The following is a 21,282-nucleotide window of genomic DNA, read 5'->3' on the forward strand; positions in this document are numbered from 1 at the left end:
CCAAATCTTCCAACATTTTACAACTTGGAAAAGCTAAGGACCAATCAAGCAGACTGTATGACTGGATTGGGCCCCTTTCCATGATCTCAACTGTGGGCGTCCTTACTGATAAAGAAGAAATAAAAGAGGAAGGACAACAGACTATTTCTCCCCTATGAAAAATTCAAACCGAGCTGAGCGAAACACGACTTAGCAAACTCACAAAGTGCTTATGCATTTTTAAAAGAGGCAGCTCTGCCATCTCCCCCCACCTCAAACTCCCCACCTGCTAATGGCTGGGAACACAATGTGCATCATTTACAGCGACATCTGGGAAAACTGCTTTCCCTGTCTCCTCTGTCAATGATGTAGGAGCCTGCCCGTCTGGGAGCGAGGTGGCCAGATTTAATTTATTGGGGCTGCTAAAAGACTTTCTTAGTATCCCAGCTGAAAAGTCAATAACGGCCAAATTGATGTTTTTCTAATTCTGCTAACCTTGGGAAAGATATTGCAGAGTGCAGATTGGGAGCAGGCAGGCTGTGCAAGCTTCTGAGAAAAATGAATCTTCAAGTTTGACAATCGTCATTTCTTGCTTGTGGTTGACCTTTTCTCCGCTTGGACACTGGGCCTTGGATGGGCCCAGCTGGGGCTCCTCATTAAGAGGAGGCAAGTTGGGGTAAGTTTGAGACAGTTAAACCATCCATGCACCAGTCAGGGCCTCGGGTGGACACACTGCCTGCTGGTATTGCCATCTCCGAAGGGGCCTGGCTCTGGGATTACAGAACAAGGCAAAATGGAAACTGGGACCAACTACTTCTGGGGTAAATAAGAGTTGGGTTGAAGCCGATGAGCCAAGAGCAGACAAGGAGTCCTCCTCTAGCACACTCCCTCATGGACAGAACCCAACAGGAAGCTACCTGACCAATGAAAGTGTGGTTAGCTGAACCCCACCCCAGCAGCGCAGCAGACATGGGTGAGTTGGTGAGAGGTGACAGCCTACTGACAGCACACTTACCCTGCCTGAGATGCAAAAGACAAGGAAGACACAACTCTTGACCTGCTGGAACTCAAAATGGAGGATTTGGGAAACAGAAACAAAAGAAAACAATCACCTTGTTCCTGCCCTCCCGCCCTCTTTATACCTTAGGGCTTTGCATTTGTTCTTCTTCCTGCCAACAACACTTATTCTTCTGATTTCCACATCTTCAGCTCTTTTTTTTTGTCCTCAACAGCTGGCCTTCAATGTCACTTTCTCAGAGGGGCCTTACCTATCTATTTCCAACCCCACTTAAGCCAGTCCCAACCTCTAGCTCATGCCTTTCACAACCACCAAGTGTAACTATGGTTTATCTGTTTAGTGTCTGCTTCCCACACTCGACTGTAAGGCCTGTGTTTGTCCCCTTCTGAATTCTAATGCACATGCCAGGACAAATAAATGTCAGGGTTCTAGGGCACACAGGAACTATCTTCAGGATAAATGATTGGGAGACAAACAAACAATGTGTATAGGCAGTGAATTTTGGTTTAGAGTGTGTGTGAAAGCGTGCCCTGCCTACCGGGAAAGCCCAGCCAGGATGACTGTGCAGAGCGGCACTGTGAGCAGGCCAGACTGAATCATGCTATGAGCCTTGGAAGAACCTCAGAGGCCACTGAGCACCCTAGTTCACAATGAGGAGAGAGAAAGGGGCCTAAGAGAGTCAGAGTCCAACTCTGGGTCTGCAGCCCTGGCTGGCACCATGCCAGGGACACAGATGAGAAGCTGCAGAGCCATGTGGGCAAAAGGTGGATAAATCAAACCCAACCAGAAAAGGTTTCACATATGAAAAGCCCAACATCTGGGGGAAATAAAAGTTCTTAGGAAGAGTCCACTGTGGAGGACAGTAAAGATAAACACAGGACAAAGCAGTTTGGAGAAAGCAGATTCTGCCAATATGATGTGGCTAATAGAGAGGGGCGTGGGGGAGAGAGAGAAAGAAGGAGGGAGAGATAGAGAGATAGAGAGATAGAGGTAGAGGTAGAGATAGAGCTAGAGCTAGAGCTAGAGCTAGAGCTAGAGCTAGAGATAGAGATAGAGATAGAGTTAGAGATAGAGATAGAATACAAGTGGCCACCATGATGATAACACTGACCTGCATTTGCATTCACAGGATGCCGACACAGGACTGGGCATTTTACCTGCATCATCTTATTGAACTTTCGTAACCATTGAAGAGAAGTAAGGAATTATAACACCTAATTCCTACCTCCTAGGGTGAATAGAAGCCTAGAGAGGCCCAAACTTCCCCAGGTGCCAGGTTGACTGACATTCCATTAGAGATAACTCAGAATCAACATCTAAAAGGCCTTCCTTTAAACAGCATATACCCATAAAGGAAGAATAAGCCTGGCATCTCAGCATGAATTAAAGTGCTTGGGCCTGACAGAGAAAGCCAGAGAACTCACATCAGTGGCCAGAGCCTATCAAATGACATCAATGAAGTATGACTACCTTAACCATGTGTCATGTGTGCTGCTAAGTGCTTTACAAACATTTTTCATTCTAATAGTAACACTCCTGGGCAGAATTTCTCAATGTTGGTGCAATGACATTTGGGCTGAGTAATCCTTTGTTGTGGGGACTGTCCTGTGCTTTGTAGGATGTGTAGCAGCGACCCTGGCTTCTAGCCAAGTAGTTGCCATAGCACCTCCGACAAGGCAACGAAAACTGTCTCTGGATGTTGCTGAATGTCCCCGGGGCAACATCACCTCTAGTTAAGAACCACTACTCTAAGGTAAATATTATTCCTATTTTACCAATGAGGAAATTAAATTTCTTAATTTTTTACTAATTTGTCCATGAGCCATAAGATTAGTAAAAGATGAAATTAGGATTTGATTTTTGGTAGATCTGACCCCAGGATAAATGCCTGTTTCATCGCTATACTGTGGTGTTCCAGGATAATGATGCCTGTTTGGAAGGAGCTTATCAGGCAGAGACCCAACCATTCCATTCATGATAAGTTTCAGAAAAAGGCCAGTGAAAGAAGATAAAGGAAATCGAGTTGCCCTTTCACTTTTTATAAAATACAAAGAATGCCTCGCTTTCACTGGGCTATATTCGGATGACAACATGATAGATTTACATAATTTAGCAGCTCTGCCTGAATCTCTGCTAAATGGTCACTAACAAATTACTATTCTTTTTTACTAGGTTTTCAAAAGATGACTCTAATTGAGGATGTTTCCCACATAGCCACAACTTCTATGAATACCACTTAATAATAATAGGCAGCATTAAATAGAGTGTTTAGGTGTTATTCTGCAGTTGCCTTGCAGAATCTCATTTGAGATCTACAACATTCCTACAAAGTGATTCTATTGTCATTCACATTTTGCAGAAGAGCAAACTAAGGAACAGAGAGGTTAAGGGGCCAGCTGTGATGCAAACTGGGGCAGTTGACCCCAGAATTTCCACAAATCTGGCAGTCTGCCTATGGGTTCAAAACTTGAGGTTTAGAGGCAAAGAAACAAGAATAGGACTCAGATCTGTGGGTGACTTTCAATTTCTTCACCTGAAAGTGTTAGAAATAACAATACTTCTCAGGTAGGAAGATGAGAATTAAATGATCTTGATCCCCAGCATGACCCAAGTGCCTAGAATACATCCAATACTGGTTTTTAAAAGAGAATGATTACTTCTGATATCCAAATGACAACATAAATATTAATCACAGTGTGTGAAATGTTTATAAGGCAATCTGAATATGGATAGTTCCTTGTTTCGTTTGCTTTTCTTTCAATAGCGGGTCGACTCAAAGCCCACCTTCATATTACTTAACCAATATCTCTACTTTCATGGGCTGTCTACCAAAGAATTGACCCCATTTGCATAGATTGATAACATTTTGGAAAACATCACTGACGAACAAATCAATTAATATAGGGTGCTCCAAAAATGTTTTCACCCACTTTGAATAATTATAAAGGCAGTGTTTATTAAAATACTTTTCATTTTCAAAATTGAGTTTTCAAACTGTTAAAGTGTGTATCCATTTCTGGAGGACACCCTGTGTATGTCTTTCTCCTCCTGGCTCAGGCACAAGTATTGCTGTACTGGACCAGCCATGACTTTAAGGGCAACAAAAATGGCTCAAAGAGGGACAAATTATGCACTGTGATGAGAGTTCATCGTTAATCCTTTCTACATGATTTGCCTTCTTCTGCTAAATCTCATTAACTACACACAAATGCACAACCTCATAAGACTGCCCAACTCACCATTCTCTTATGGGGAGAAATGTCCTGCCCTGTGAAGACCACCATTACACCTCTGAGGTTAATTCACTGGACACAGTCATTCAAATTGTTTGACAGATGTATCCAACAAGGAATAAAAGCAAGGGGGCACTACCAGCGGAGATTAGCACTAGTGATTTCCAGACCCCAGGTGATGGAAAGCAAAAGTGTAATCCCTGTGATAACCATGGGGAAGTTAAATGGGGAGACATTTGAGTTCTACATATTTTGGTCTCTGGTTATTAAATCTATCCTTCTCTCTGCATTGGTTAGACCACTAGTAACACACTCTTCATTGTTAACATTTGGAAACAGATGGGAACGAGCTTTTATTAAAAAAAGAACTAAAGGAGTGACTAAGGGTCCAATTCATTCTTCTGCATGTGGTTATCCAGTTTCCCCAACACCGTTTATTGAAGAGACTAACCTTTCCCCATTGAGTATTCTTGGCTCCCTTGTTAACTATTAATTGACCATATATGCAAAGGTTTATTTCTGTGCTCTTCATTCTGACCTTGGTCTGCATGTCGATTTTCATGCCAGCACCATAATGTTTTGATTACTATCACTTTGTAGTATAGTTTGAAGTTATGATGCCTCCAGTTTTGTTCTTTCTCAGGAATGCTTTGGCTGTTCAGGTCTTTTGTGGTACCATATAAATTTTAGAATTTTTTTCCTATTTCTGTGAAAAATAACATTGGCATTTTGATAGAGACTATATTCATTTAAAATGTATGAAAGTCTTAAACATACCCCAAATTATAAAACCCCCAGAAGAAAACATGGGGGGACTCCTTGACAATTGATCTTAGCAATAAATTTTAGATATGGCATCAAAAGCACAAGCAACAAAAACAAAAATCAATGAACTAGAACTACATATAACTAAAAAGCTTTTAAACAGCAAAAGAAATAACAAAATGAAAAAGCAACCTACAGAATGAGAGAAGATATTTGCAAATCAGGTATCTGATAAAGGGTTAATATCCAAAATATATAAAGAACTTATATAACTCAATAGCAAAAAAAACAAAACAAACCTGGTTTAAAAGTGGGCAGAAGAAGTGAATATACACTTTTTCTAGAAAAGAAATATAAATGGGTAATAGGTACCTAAAAAGGTGCCAGGAGGCAGAAGAGGTTATGGGGGAAGGGGGGGGGTGAGGATGAAGAAAATGAGTTAAATTTGAGAATTCTATAGGCTTATAGGATATCCAAATTCATAAACCTTGTCTCTCTCCTTATAAACACTATTTCAAATTCCTTTTTTCTATACTTCTCCTCTAATTCTATAAAAATACCTTTGTTTCAATAATTCTATGAGACATTCATGCACCCATACGATTGTATAGAGTTGCACAGCATAAAACATAAAACTGACCTTAGCAAAATGAATACAGAACGTCTTAAAATTTTTCATAAAAAGTTTCATATACTCTATTTGCTCATTTTGTCTTTCAATAAATTATGTTTCTGAAAAGTAAGCTGCCGTTTGAAAGAGTCGTTGGCTGAAAATGGTACTCATTCCACTTTGACAAAGACTTGAGAAGAGTCATGACTTAGTAGGTGAGAAGAAATTATGAAACCTAGTATTTGTACAATACTTAATTGATTATAGAACTATCTGCATTCATTATGCCTCATTGATCCTCCCATTTATTCACTCGGCCCTAAAATAATATTTGATTGCTCTCTGCTTGATACTCTCTAGGCAATGGGTACATTGCTGACCACAGGGATCTTACATTCCAGTAAAAAAGATAAACAATAAACAAATAAAAGATAATAACATTTTAGGTAGTGATGATGACTGCAAAGAAAATAAAACAGGATGATATGATGGAGTGAGCTGTGGTGGGAGGGTTGCAATCAATAGACAGAGTGGTCAGATTGCACTTCTAAAGACATTGACATTTGAGTAAGAATCTAATATCCAAAAGGAGCCAGGCTATGAAGAACAGGAAGAAGTCATTACAAGCAACAGGAACATCACATGCAAAGGTCCTGAGGTAGGAATAAGATGGCATGTGCAAGGAACAGAATGAAGACCTTCATGGCTTGAATGTGCTAAGGAAGGAGGAATAGTAGAAGATGATATTTGAGAGAGAGGCAGGGGCCAACTCTTATAGAGCCTAACAGGCTACACTCAGGGGTTATATTTATACCAGGGCATTAAGAAGGATGATTTTAACGGGGGCATTACATGGCTTAATTAGTCTTTATTGCAAGCTTACTCTGGCTGTTCTCCAGAAAACAGATTATAGATGAGGGAGAAAAGAAGCAGGGAGGCCAGTTAGGAGGCTACTCCAGCATCAGGCAAGAGATGATGGGAACTTCTAGGAGTGGAGATGGAGAGCAGGGACTCGGGGGTAGATTTCCTTATACTCAACTAACAAATAAGAAAAGTGAGGCTCAGGGAAGCAAAAGATTTGTCTGAGCTCAGTATTAGAGAAGATAATTTTCTGCTTATAAGTCCAATTCTTTCCCATTATGCCATGGTTATGTCAATAACTAAGGCATTGGAAAATACTAACTTTTTTCAAATCCTCAACAGTCCAACAGTTTTTGACAGAAGATGCTCTCCCTGTCTCTGGCTCTATCCTGTGCATCAGAACTCTTACTTGGTTAGTCCTTCTGCTGATCTGCACCTGCTAGGGTTGTGTGATTGACTTCACAAAGTAGGAGCCTGGAATTGAATTCTACAATCAAGAATCATTATATTGTTTGTAAACAATGACAGATGACGATAAATATGCATTCCGGTTAATTATAGCCTTCCCATGTGCCTACTTCACTCTCTCATTTCCATCATCCTGTCACATCTTAATACCTGATTGTGTGTTCTCTACAACAGCGAGAGAGAACCTAACTGCAAACACATTGAAATGCAAGAAGGTAGCTCTATATTCTGTTGAGTTCTTAGGAACAGGAGCCCAACCTAAAGTTCAAACACTATTGAAAATTAACAGGCTTACAGTATGTTCAGCTTATGCCATTCCTTTGGTTTGTACATTAAGTTTTTATTCAAGGGACAGAGTTTCTAATAGAGTTCCATTACAGCCCAGGCCCTAAAGCTGAATTAGTAAAAACAGAGTAAGTCAAGTTTGATTAGGACCTAAGGCATTTGGTCTCTCTCTCTCTCTCTCTCTCTCTCTCTCTCTCACACACACACACACACACACACACCATCTCCCTTGACCTATCCCCCTCACTCTCCCTTCCCCTCTCCCCTCTCTAACCCTTTCCCCTCCCATTCACCCTCCCTCCCTCACCCTCTCCCTCTCCCCCCTTCACCCTCTCCCCCTTCCCCTTTCCCCTCCTCCTTTGAGGGTGAAAGGAATAATGTGTTTAAGTGTGGAAAATGTACATCTTTCCACTCACTCTTCCCAATGGGGAAATATGTAGAACCAGGTAAGGGCTTACATGAGAGATAAGAGGGAAAGTCATCTGTAGTACCAACGAGAATGGACCAAGAGAAATTAATGTGCTGCAACTCATACAGTTTCATTCCCAAGTATAATGTTTCCCTCGCTCCCTCCCTTCTGAATATCCACACTGATAAGGGAGATGTCTGGGGTCCTTCTAACAGTTAATGAGCAAAGATGCTCAACAGAAGTTTCTCGGAATATCTGCTTCTGAGCCAGGGCACTGATGTGACGAAAGCCCAGGAAATGCAATGCCTCCGTGTTCCAAGAACAAAGCCCCTCAAACTCACTTTGAAAGTTTGCTTAGAGTCTAAATAAATCAAACCGACAGACTTAATTATGAAATCCCAGAGCTGGTCATGAAGATAATAAAGTGCCCGAGTTTCTGTTTCAATAGATGTGTTAATATTTTAGCAGCTCCTAACTGCCTGTGTCCTATTTCACAATTTGTGATTAAAGTTTGATTTTAGAGCTTCCAAAAAGAAAGCAAGACTGGTGCTTCAGTTCCTTGTTATTGCACCGGTTGGTCTGTCCTTTCTAACATGTAATTAGTATCTCCCTCTTAGCCATTCTCTCTTGGTGGGCAGAACCAACACAGTCACAGCTGAGTTCTCTGAGTGACCTGATCCATACCTCACAAAACCAGACACAGACTCGCAAGCTGACTTTTCCTTTCTCCTGTGCTGTCTATCCCAAGCATAGGTTGGAGAGTAAAATTTAAATACATTTAACTTAATTTTAATAAACTGACTATTCTGCTCAAAAACTTCTCTTTCCTTTAATGGGGGTGTTGTAACTTGAGACCTCCACAGAATTGAGTGAAAGGAAGCAGCTAAGATTCTTTAAGAGACTTCTTAGTTTCTGCTATTCAGATGAAAAATATATTTTTTTATTTTATTGATTTTTTACAGAGAGGAAGGGAGAGGGATAGAGAGGAAGGGAGAGGGATAGAGAGTTAGAAACATCGATGAGAGAGAAACATCGATCAGCTGCCTCCTGCACACCTCCTACTGGGGATGTGCCCTCAACCAAGGTACATGCCCTTGACCGGAATTGAACCTGGGACCTTTCAGTCTGCAGGCCAGCGCTCTATCCACTGAGCCAAACCAGTTAGGGCCAGATGAAAAATATATCAAGAGTAATAGATTCTACAGGCCCCTCAAATAGTCTTGAAAAAGGCAGCCTCTACTATATCAGAGGAAAAACCTCTAACTTCATTGAACTTCTTTCAATGTATACACACATATAGTTATTATAAGAGAATGAAAAAATATTATATTAAAAGAATGAAAGAAAGAAAACCACCTGTAATTCCACCACAAGGTAATTATTTTTACTATTTTGGTGTGAATGATTCCAGACTCTATACCATCATCTTTCCAAATAGTAAAGATGAACCTATGACATTATTTTTAACAGCCTCAGCCTCACGGTGGTTCACTGGTTGTACCAAAAGTTTAGCTTATTTCAAACCAAGATGAGTTGTTTGGTGTCTACTAGGACCTAATGTGATACCATAGAAGCCATTAGGAAGAAGTGGTTTCTCATTTTTCCTAACGGTGAAAGCATTAAGAAAAGGAGATTTGATTAAGAGAATATGAGGACAAATCAGAATCTTTAATCCAGGGCTTAGCCTTTGGGAATCATGATTTAATCTAAAACAGGAAGGCTTCTTAGAGCTGTCATTTAAAAAATACGCTTGCTCTTGTCTCTGATGCCGTTTTAATGCAACCGCTGATAAGAATCCACTCCTCACAACACCCGAGCCAAACCAAGCATATTTTAAAGTGGCAGGTCTAATTTTCAACTTCAGCCTCAGTGTTATGAATATAAATCATCACCCAGAGGAGCAAATACCCTACAGAGGTCCTTGTCAGCAACTCATCCTTCTCAATAAACTTTCCAAAGACCAAACCTTAATCTCCAGAAATTCACAGAGGTAACCAGAGATTGCTGAAGGCTCACCTTCAAGAACAGGCTCATATTCTCACACAGTTAGCATTCAACTTGGAACAGTTTAGAGAGGAAAAAAACCACCCAAATCTGTAATAAATTGGCCATTTCATTTGCTATGTTTAAACTAGATACTTGTAATACTCTTCAGATCTACTACCTACAAGTTATATGCTGATTACCAGGTGACTAGTCATGTTAGGGGAAGGAGTAATTCTAGGCAGAGAGAACATATATGCGAAGGGACCAGAGAAGCAATAGGGTAATGCATTTTAGTGCCACAAGCAGTTTGGTATGACTGAAGCATAGTTTACTGGTGGGCTTGTCAGAGGACATCAACATGGAAAGATGAAGAAATAGACAAGAGCCAAACCAGACTGTAAAGAGCTGGATTTACCAGACATTTATCCAAGGCTTAAACATGTATGAATAATGTACTCCTAGGCCACATCTTTATGAGAAACAACTCTGGAATTAATTAATTACTTCTAAGTAATGGAAAGAGTTGGCTTGCTACCTTTTGGAAGATATCTATAAAAATATCTTTTGTTTCAAAAAAGTAAAACTATAATGTTGACTATGTTTCCCAGTGTCACCTAGGAAGTAGTTGGCAGAGTGGGATTTAGACCCAATCTTGAGAGGAAAATCTAGGTCTCCTGACCCAAAGATCAGTTTTCTTCCCATGATGCCATTTTGCTAGGCCACAAACAGCAGCCTTTTAAAATGAGGACAAAGGATTTAAATAAAGTGCACAGTTTTCATATGGTCCCTACAAATTAAATCCTAAGAGGAAAATGTTCAACACTATGGCGGAGCAGTACGAGAACCAGATCATCCTAATAGGTGGCTGCTAGTCAATTCCACATCAGGACTGCCTGCCCCAGAGAGCAAACATTCATTAAAGCCCCACAGGGCTTTGGCTGTAGCCAACCAAGAGGAAGAAAAGAGCCAAGACTCAGACAGCTTCTACTCTGGAGTCACATCTGCAGGACAGGTCCCCTGGTTAAAATCAAAGTGGTTTCCCTGGGGAGCTAGATAGAGTAGCTCTATAAAGATGCTCCTGCAAGCACAGATGCTTCTTGCCTTTTGGCTGTGTGACTGGCTGAAAGCTATGTGCCAGAGAGTGGAATCAGAATAAAACTCTAACACACACACCTCACAGAGAACTCATGAGCACACAATTACACAAAGCAACAGCCACACCCCAACAAAATCACCTCCACTGATGCTGGCAAAAGAGTGGGTGAAGGGAACTCTCAGGACTACTAACACAAGTGTAAATCAACTCCGCTGTTTTGAAAGACACTCAGCAAGATTTGTCAAAGTTAAATACATAGATCCTTGGATCTAGCAATCCCATTTCTAATAATATGGAGGGGTATATGTACAAGACAGTTCTATATGTGAGTTCTATATATGAAATGATATTCATGATCAATTGGTTCTGGGAAAAGCAAATGAGGGATAATATCATGATAGATATATTAGATCAGTAGACACATAGATACATTAATCTGGAGTGACATTGCTATAAGCTCTTTCCATACATTAATTCATTTAAACCTCACAACAAACCTAGGCCAAGGATACTATTGTTATCTCTGACTTACAAATAAAGAAATTAAGCTGGTTACTGAGGGTAAAATATATGAACCAAAGTTGGGTCTGTTCAGTAGGATGGAGAGGGTGAGGGGCCAACTATCAGTTTTTCCTTTATATAGTTCTATATTATTTTATTTCTCTTCGATGAACTGTCATTTTTATGAAGCTAAAATAAAGTAAGGAAGAAAGAAAAAAATATATGAAAATCTGTTTAAGAAATCCAAAACACTATAGACTCACAAATTCTCTTGTACTGACCTCGGGCCACCTCCCTCCTAACCCCCACAGTGTATTTTTCTGTTCTGTCTTTGCGTGCTTCCCTGTCCCACTTTGAAAGGACAGAATGAACCTGGCTCCCCTTGTTACCCAGAGAGATGGTCCCACCAGCCTTCATCATGAGGAAATGTGTACTGATATTCAGACTAAAGGCTCCTTTGCTCAGCTGCATTCCACGATGTGTGCTACGGTAAAAATGCAGAACGAGGTATTTTATGTGACCCATTTAATAGTAACCACCACTATGATGCAACTGTGTTATGACATGTGTTATAGGTACTGATTAGGCTAATATTCTAATCACTTCAACTAGAATGAAGAAGTTGGCTTTAGTGATTCTTTCAAAACATGATCCAGTTGCAATCAACATCCTGTACCATATCCAAAAGGGTGCAATGTGTAGCATTACATCAAAACTTGAAAAGCATGGTTTAAGTCAGTGATGGCGAACCTTTTGAGCTCGGCGTGTCAGCATTTTGAAAAACCCTAACTTAACTCTGGTGCCGTGTCACATATAGAAATTTTTTGATATTTGCAACCATAGTAAAAGACTTATATTTTTTATATTTATTTTATATATTTAAATGCCATTTAACAAAGAAAAATCAACCAAAAAAATGAGTTTGCATGTCACCTCTGACACGCGTGTCATAAGTTTGCCATCACTGGTTTAAGTAAGTGAGATGAAGCATGAGGCCAATGGGGCTTAATTTTTCCTCCCTCTGGCCTTTTAAGAGGATTACCATAATTCATTTCAGCAATATTATTTCATGGGCTGCACATCCTTCCCTCATTTAACATCCAGGTGCTGAATATTATGTTTATGAATATTGCCGTGTCCCCTGCGAAATACATTTAACTATCAGTTCCTGTGTCAACCATAAATACATAACTACTAATATCAAGTAACAGGAAGTCACTTATTACCTAGGAAGTGGATTTCAGGTTTTAAAATAAGAGACAAAGATCACCCATAAAGGTAGAGCTGCCCATATGGTGAGCATTCACTTCTAAGGTTTACTTTGTCCAAACAGTAAGCATTTCTTTAACAACCCCAGCGATAAGCTGACTGTCACAGGTGAGTAACCTCCCAGCTCAACAAACTGTCTCAGTGGACGGTTTTGTTTCATTGAAGAAAGCAATTAGGTTTTAGTGTGCTGGAAAGTGGGAAACAATTTCACAGATTAGTAGAGCTGAGGGCTCTGTGTGCTGGTGATCTTGTGTGGCAAGAACCACTTTCCCCATTCTTTCTGGGCCAGCATATCAGCAGATGACAGCACGCATGACATAGAGGCAGCCGCTTCCACTGACAGGCTCTTCACAACAATGATAGCAACTATTAACCCCCACCTCCACTGTGTTCTTCATAAGCAGATGGTGGGATGCAGTATGTAGAGCAGGAAAGACAAAGTTTTAAGAAAGAACTTCAAACAGCATCGTTGTAGACATGCTAACTCTACTGGGCACACAGGCAGAACAGGGGGTATAAGAAAACAGGAGGAAGAGGAGGGTATCATGGCCCACGTGGGAAATCAGGAAAGCTGGATGCTACCGCATAAGTTATTTTTCTACTTATTTTAAAATGTTGAATATGTAATTATGACAGAAAGAGAAAGCAAGTGGTCTAGAACCTACATTTGGCCTGCAAGCATATTTTTAGCTGACACTTCAAAATTAAAAAAAATTAAAAAACCATAGCCAATTTTTAAAAATTAGATGTTACATAAAAATCTAGAGTCCCAACTTGTCTTGAAAACTCAGAAAATCTTGTGCCTCTGGATCACTACCTTCCATGTAGCAGGTGGCTTCAGAGGAGTAATGGCTGCTCCGCTCAAAGACCCAGTTCACTACAGTCCACAATTGCAACACCCCTATTGCTTTTCAACACCAGGGATGAACATCGGTTGCACTTTATCACTGCACTTGACCTATTATTTTATAATAGCAGAGGAACATTTCTCTGTACTCTGGTCCCTATACCAAGAGGGAAATCAGAAGGTTGGCAAGAGAGCAAAGACATTTCCTTTTTGACTCCTGACCTGCTATGCTCACTGTCATGGCTGGTCTGGCTTCTGTGGGCACCTGCTGTCGATGGTAAGTAGCTATGAGAATGGGCTTTCAAAGTCAGGCAGACATGGGAACAAATCCTGGTTCTTCCACTTAATACTGTTTGGCCTTAAATGAATCATTTGATCTCTCTATAAATCTGTTTTTCTATGAGTAAAATAGGAACACTTGTGGCTATATCTATCTCCTATGTCAAATTATTAAGATTAACTGTAGGCACGCATGCACACACATATTAGCATATAATGAGAAGATAAAATGTACTAGGGAAAGAAAGCTAAGGTAATTCAAGAAAAATTCAAGAAAAAAAATATTTTTGACTGAAAATATATAATAAAATTAGATTAGCAGAGGAGTACAATTTGTTTGGATAAACTGAAGAGTCTTATCAGTAATCTAGTTCTTTCTCCAAAATATCCAGGAGGTTTATATATATTTATATAATCAAGCTTTTAGTCTTTGCTACTGGAGTATAAATCTGATCCAACAGAAATCATTCTCTCTGGCCCACATGGACCACTGACAAGTTATAGTCATCGATATTTGAAGTTTTTTTCCCAAAGGAATTATTTCAGTAAGTCCCAATAACATGTGTGCTGGAAAGGGGTCATTAAAATGTTAGGTAAAAACAATTTCTAGTCCTACTGACTACTAGCTAGGTGACTTTAAACAATCAATCACCTTTACTTCTCTGATCTGTGTCTCCATCTGTCAAAGGGTATAGCAATTACTTCATTTTTTAATTGAATTTATTGGGGTGACATTAGTTAATAAAACATACAGATTTCAAGTGTACAACTCAATAAAACATACCCAAAGTCAAGTCTCTTTCTGTCCCCATTTATCCCCTCTTTGCCCACTTCCACCTCCCCCCATCGTCCCTTCCCCTCTGGCTATCATCACACTGTTGTCCGTGTCTGTGTCATATATATATTTTGCTTAATCTCTTCACCTTTTTTTCACCCAGCTCCCAACTCCCCTCCCCTCTGACAGCTGTCAGTCTGTTCTATGTATCTATGCTTCTGTTTCAATTTTGCTTGTTAAATTACATGGATGGACCTGGAAATTATTATGCTAAGTTAAATAAGCCAGTCAGGGAAAGACAAATACCATATTATTTTACTTCTATGTGGAATCTAATCAGCAATTGCTTCTTAAAGGGGTTGTGGGGAGGCTAAAGCGGCATGATGTCTGTGAAGCACATCAACGTTCCCAGCACAGGAAAGAAGCGGAACACGTGATGATTCCATTCACCTTTATTCTGGGATTCATTTGAAAACCTTCCTACTCAGATTTTAAAAAGAACAAAAAAGGTGACATTGGTTTTACTTTTAAATGAAAACCAGAGTAATTTCAAACACTGATGAAATGGCACTAAGATTATCTAAATGTACATATTATCAAAAGCACCTATTTGCAAGATGCATTAGAATAATAAAAAAGAAGTTACCGCATCATCTATTTCATTTTTATAGAACGTACATGGCTCCTTTCACAGATTAGAAAATGAGCAGCTTAAAATGATCAACATATTGAAAATACATCATATAGAAAATTTTGTTGTGATTCCTAAGACATATGGCTTGGTGTTAACATTTTTCATTACTTCATATATTATGGTGTGCAATGCGCTGCAAAATGCTTCCAAGCCCAGGCAATTTTCCCAATGATTCACTAAAGAGGAATAATTCAAGTTAATGAGCGCGTATTAAGTATCTATTTTGTGCAAGGTATTGTGTCAGATAAAAACAAGATTGGATCCTTGCCTCACACTACATGCCTGCAGTGCAATGTTTCTGGGAGTGTGATCCTGGGATCATCTGCATCTGAATCACCAGGAGAATGCTTTAAAACTGCATATTTTTTGCTTCCTCTCATAGACTCAGGAATTCAAAATTTTGCAGTCTGGCCCTGGCATCTGCATTTTAACATGCCAGATGATTTGTGTGCCCCCTAAGGCTGAAGAGCCGCTACCTACTAACACCAACTGAGTTAAAGAACTAAACTCAATTCCATAAGTAAATGGTGCACCAATGAATAATCTAACTATATCCTAGAACATTAAAAGCATTAGAACAGACACAGACCTTAAGAACTCATTCATCCAACCACTTCATTGTACTTGTGGAGAAATTAAAGCAAGTACCTGTCAGAGGGGAGGGGTTGGGGACTGGGTGAGAAAAGTGAAAGTATTAAGCAAAGAAAAAAAAAGACTCATGGACACAGACAATAGTAAAAATAAATAAAGTCCCTTCATTTCTCTAAAGTGACTACCTAACTCAATTGCTATCATACTTAAATGAAACAACCATTCATTTGGAAAAGCAAATTCTGGTTTTCTTTCTAATAAATGAACTAGCCATGTTATGTGTATATGAAGGAGGACTGCCACTTAGCCTTGACAGAGGCAACTTCATTTAAATACAGAGTGGCTTGGAAGGCGTATATTGCAAACAGAGTGGTGCACTCCGGAGCATGAGAGGGGTTGGGGGGTGGTTGTTATTACTATTATCATTATTAGTTTCTTTTAGTATTGATTTCAGAGAGGAAGGGAGAGGAAGAGAGAGAGAGAGAGAAACATCAATGATGAGAGAGAATCATTGATCGGCTGCCTCCTGCAACCACCTACTGGGAATTGAGCCCTCAAACCCATAATGTGCCCTGATCGGGAATTGAACTGTGACCTCCTGGTTCATATGTGGACGCTCAACCACTGAGCTCAACTACTGAGCAACACCAGCCTGGCTGACCAGAAGTTCTTGACAAATACACTCCTTGCCCTAAGTAAGTGCTCAATAAAGATTTACGAAAGGGTTTTTCCTTCCAAGTCAGTCTACTCCATTTTTTCACATCTCTGCTTCCTTAAATTTTAGCTTCCTTCCTGTCCAACCTTCTTGTCTTCTTTTCTGTTTCCTCCTTCGGGAGAAGCTCTTTTACTGCCCCTGCTGCAGATGTTTTCATGCAAGGTGTCAATGGCAGGTAGCACACAGCAAAATACCCAACTCTGAAAAGACATCTCAGGAAAAAAGAAATATTATCTTTTTCAACTGATATTGGCAGAAAACAAAAGTTGGGAGAGAGGAGGGAAAAGACATTGTGTTCAGCTTAAGAACAGCCAAAACAATCATTTAGGAAACAGCATCTGCTCTTCCAGCTGGCCCCACCTCTTCTTCCAAAACGTAACTGGTGCTACTTCAACTGCCACTGTGCTCATGTCCCTAGCGCATTGCTTTCAACCCCACAAGCACCTTGGGAGAGCATCTTCCTTTGGGAAATAATCACTTTTTGGCTTCAGCCTCTTTGACTTGCTATTTCCCCAGCTGTATGTATCCCAACAACAGAGTAGTGAAAACAATATTGCTTATTATTCATAGAGTATATAAAGAATGGCTTGCCTTGAAATTTTGAGATAAGGCAATCCTTGTAAAATGTCAGTTTGATTTAAGTCATTCACTCAGGCAAACACGATTCTGAGAACACCCCACTGAAACCACCCAAGAATTAAAGTTCTTGTGATGGATGAGGGAGCAGGATATAATTGGTGTTTTAATAAATGCATTCTGACTTGGTAATCTACCTAGATTTATCACCAGAAAATGCCCCTGTCTAAATAAAATTACTAAGTTATGGTATAAAAACAATGACAAATGCCTTGTAATTGGCTGTTATACAAGTGCTGGCACCAGGAAGAGAAGCAGGATATTGGTGTCTAGAACTGTTTTCAAAATGCTGAGTGACAGACAAGCAACAGAAAAGGATGGTTGACCATTATGTATCTACTTCACATGGCCTTGAGTCAGAATAGGTAGCAAATCAAGGTACCTGGGGTACAGAACTTTGGGGGATATGGCCAACTAGGTCAGCATCCTTCCATATGGTCTAAGGAAGAGAAAAAGACCTACCCTACCTATAAATGAAGCATGAACAGCCTTAATGCTTCCACATACAAAGGTCTGGGCACATCACATATGGATGTATGTATTCATTTATGTAACTAGCTTTTCACTTAGCATGACACTATGAGTATCTTCCCATGTCATTAGATATTCTTCTAAAACATGTCTTCATTTTAAATAGTATTCTTCTATAAAATACCATAGCCTGCTTAATAAATCCCCTGTTGTTGGGTATTAACTTGTTTTCTTTTATCTCTCCATTATGTTGTTTATCATTCATTCAGTAGATAAAGATGATAGGGAATTTGACTTTTGATGTTGTTCAATAGTATCACTCTTTTCCCCAACCAGACATTCAAGTCGAACACATAGGGCTGTACTATCTGGAGACAGGGCTGAGATGGACCTGTGCCAAGCAATGAGAATAAATAGCACTTGCTAAAATTTTCCAGTGTAGCCTATTGTATTTTTCATGGAAATAGGAGAACATAAATCTATTTTGGATCTATTTGAGATCATTAAAATATGGATCTTCTAACATTCAAGCTGCCTAAGTAAGTGTGAAGATGAGTACATGGCATACTACATAGATTCCCAAGTCAACACACAACCAAACGAAAACATTTAGATGGAAATCAACAGCTCAGAGAGCCTGGTCCTGCCTCCTTTCACAAACATTAGCTCACAGCCTTGGTGATTATCAGCTTAATAAAGTTAATGGTACTTTTGGATTTTATATACAAAGCAGCCCAGAGTTTAGCCAGACAATTTGTTTCTAGTCGCACATTCTCTGCTTTGTTCCTCAGAGAGCAGAGATTTTAGATGACATTTAAGAGTCAGAGAATATGATAAGTAGACAAGGGACATTGATTGAAATTCTATCAGGGGACTCACTCCAGGTTTTTTATTAAAGATTCACTGAGCATGTATACAAATGTTTTCCTGCCCAGGGCTTTTATAGCTAACTCAATATCCTAGGCTCCACATGCTTTTCACTTCAAATGAGGTAATCTTTTCACCCTATTCACATTTTGTCCACTTATTTTGGAAGACTTCAGGTCCTGCTATCAGAGTCTCTCTCAGTTACTTCTGGGGGATCCCCAGAGTTTACTCAGCTATGCTCAAGAACAAGTATACTCATATTTCTCATCTGTATCATTTTTACAATGAATGTCCATGCTTTGTTTAGACATGTATGTTTGCTCCCAAAGTTGATAGTTGTAAGAGTAGTATCTGTTCAATGATAGACACAGTGACCATCTCTGTGTCTCTCTGTCCTACTCTCACTTAAGTCTTTGAAAATAAATCCTTTAGCTCCCACTCACCCTCTTACTCCACTAGTATTCAAATACAGTCTAAGAAGCCAGGTGAAGTACTCATGGCATATGATTCCGTCTTATTCCAGGCCATCGGCACCTAAAATTCTTCCTACTCCTTTAGTCAACACACAGCAAACCCATAAAAATAGATGCCTGATTGACTCCCCAGGGCAATAGATTCACAACCTGCTCAAGTGTAAATACAAGTTTGGGTTCAGAGGAACAGCATCCTCTCAATACATATCATAAATCCCATCCTTTCAGGAAGAATCAGAGTTTGGGAGAATCATTTGATTTCACTTTGAGATCAAATGGTTTGTCTGATTTTGAGAACCTAAGTCAGGAAACATCCATATTAAATCATTTGGAGTTAACAACAAAAAAATTCTTTATGAATATGCTGAATAAGATTTTCCAATTAAAAATAAGTGACCAAGACTAGCCTGGACTTGCACTTGTGGCTTGCCTCACCACAGCTGGGAAATGGTCTGAGAAATCAGAATAACGAAGTGGAGCTTAAATTCACTGAGGAGGAGAAAGAGCAAAGAGATGCTTGAGATGATAGAACAGAACAGAAGCCAAAGCAGATTACACAAATCTCATTTCCTCTGCCCAAATCCCTTCCATTGGTTTTGAGATGACTTACACCAAGCATAAAAATCATATTCAGAGGGGAATCTAAATCAATGAGTGAAGTTACCTGGAAGGTTATCAGTGAGCACAAGACAGCTATTTTGCCCCAGTCTCTTTTTATAAGGTCCCCAGGGAATCCCCTTCCAGGATATGTGAGGCTTCTATAAGTAAGTCATTTTCTCTTTGGATTTCTATCAATCTTCAAGCATCAGCCATAGATATACCCATATAGGATGCATCAGACTCTTAAAGTGCAATGTCTCCCCAAGATAAAAATTAAAGGCAGTTCCTCCTCCTCCTTAGGACACCGAATATGGATTCAGTTCTCAGTCCCCACAAGAAAACTACAGCTGCCCTGTTAACCATGGTATCTGGAGGAAGACACACACACACACACACACACACACACACACACACACACACTTACTTTAAGAAGTCACTTTGGCGCCATCTTTGATTCCTTCTTCTCCCTTATGCCCCAGATCCAATCAGTTTTATCAATGCCACTTCCTAAGTATCACCATAATCTTTTTTCTCTATTCCATTTACTTTTGTAAATAGTAAATATATTAGAATCTTTCACTAAGTTACTGCAGTAGCCTCTTAACCAATCATGCCCTCTCTAGCCCATCCTCCACTTGTAACCAGATATTAAGCTTCAAATCTGATCAATATATTGTTCTGCTTAAAACCCTTAAGAGCCTCCTCATGTCTACAGAATGGAGTCTGTACTTCTTAGAATAAAATACCAGATCACTACCTGGCCTCTGGCCTATACCCAAGACACAGCTCTGCCCACTTCTCTCCTCTCGCTGCTCAATCCAGCCAACTCGGGGACTAAAATTCCCAGAAACACCATGTTTCTTGCCACAACCAAGTCTGTGCATATATGGTACCCTCTGACTGGAATACCCTTGTCACCTCATTTAATCCTATTCATAACTGTCAAAATTTTAATAGCTAACAGCAGTAGAAGAGTTTTACATTTTACAACAAACTTCAAAAATATAATTCTTTTTTAAGAAATATTAATTGATTTGAGAATAGAAAGAGAGAGATTTTTGTTCCACTTATTTTTTTCATTCATTGGTTGATTCTTGTATGTGCCCTGACCGGGGACTGAACCCACAACCTTGGTGTATTGGGACAACACTCTGAGCTTACACGGCCAGGGCCAAAAACATATGTTCAAGTTTGATCTTAATAAGCATGAGATATAGACAGTCTAGTATAACTGGCACCATTCTCAGAGAGGTACTTGCCCATATTTAAATAGTCAAGAATTTGTCCATGGGCCAGGATTCTTTCCACTGCTCTGGGCCTATTTTTATAGCCATGTTTTCTGTTGCAAGTGACAGAAAATGCAACCTCAAGTATCTTAAAGAACAATGAAATCTATTGATTCATCAAATTGGTAAGTCCAAAGAAAGGGCTAACTTTAGGAGTGTCTCAAACAATACCACCAGGTCTAAGTCCCTCCACATCCCTTGGCTCTGCTCTCCTCCACAATGACTGCATCCTCAAGCTCCATTGATGGTAATATAGTTGCCAACAGCTTGGGACCAATCAACATTCAGATCTAAGACCAACTAAAAAGCAATGTGTGCCACTGTCTCTCAGCAGTGGCTGAACATAACTACTCACATGTCTATACCTGAACCATTTATTGTGGCCACAAGGATACGATGCTTTAATTGGCCAGGCCTAAGTTACTTACTCATTCAATGATTAAGAAGACATTGTCCCTGGCCAAGTGAAGCCTATAAAGCAGTGATGGCGAACCTTTTGAGATCGGCATGTCAGCATTTTGAAAAACCCTAACTTGCCCTAACCAGTTTGGCTCAGTGGATAGAGCGT

The 21,282-nt window shown here is 39.8% G+C and overlaps 1 protein-coding gene across 2 annotated transcripts in view; it reads right to left on the bottom strand.

Annotated features, from left to right (window-relative positions):
- KCTD16 (potassium channel tetramerization domain containing 16) overlaps positions 1 to 21,282 on the bottom strand; it is a 232,877-nt gene that overhangs the window by 4,600 nt on the left and 206,995 nt on the right. Inside the window, exon 5 of one of the 2 annotated variants that reach the window (XM_023751993.1) lies at positions 17,573 to 17,582. The exons of the other annotated variant lie outside the window; for it this stretch is intronic. Within the exon in view, the coding sequence (XP_023607761.1) occupies positions 17,573 to 17,582 (10 nt within the window). The remainder of the gene's footprint in view (positions 1 to 17,572; positions 17,583 to 21,282) is intronic. 2 annotated transcript variants of the gene reach the window in all.

This window comes from Myotis lucifugus, unplaced genomic scaffold, assembly GCF_000147115.1.
Source record: "Myotis lucifugus unplaced genomic scaffold, Myoluc2.0 scaffold_28, whole genome shotgun sequence".
Classification (NCBI taxonomy): Eukaryota; Metazoa; Chordata; class Mammalia; order Chiroptera; family Vespertilionidae; genus Myotis; species Myotis lucifugus.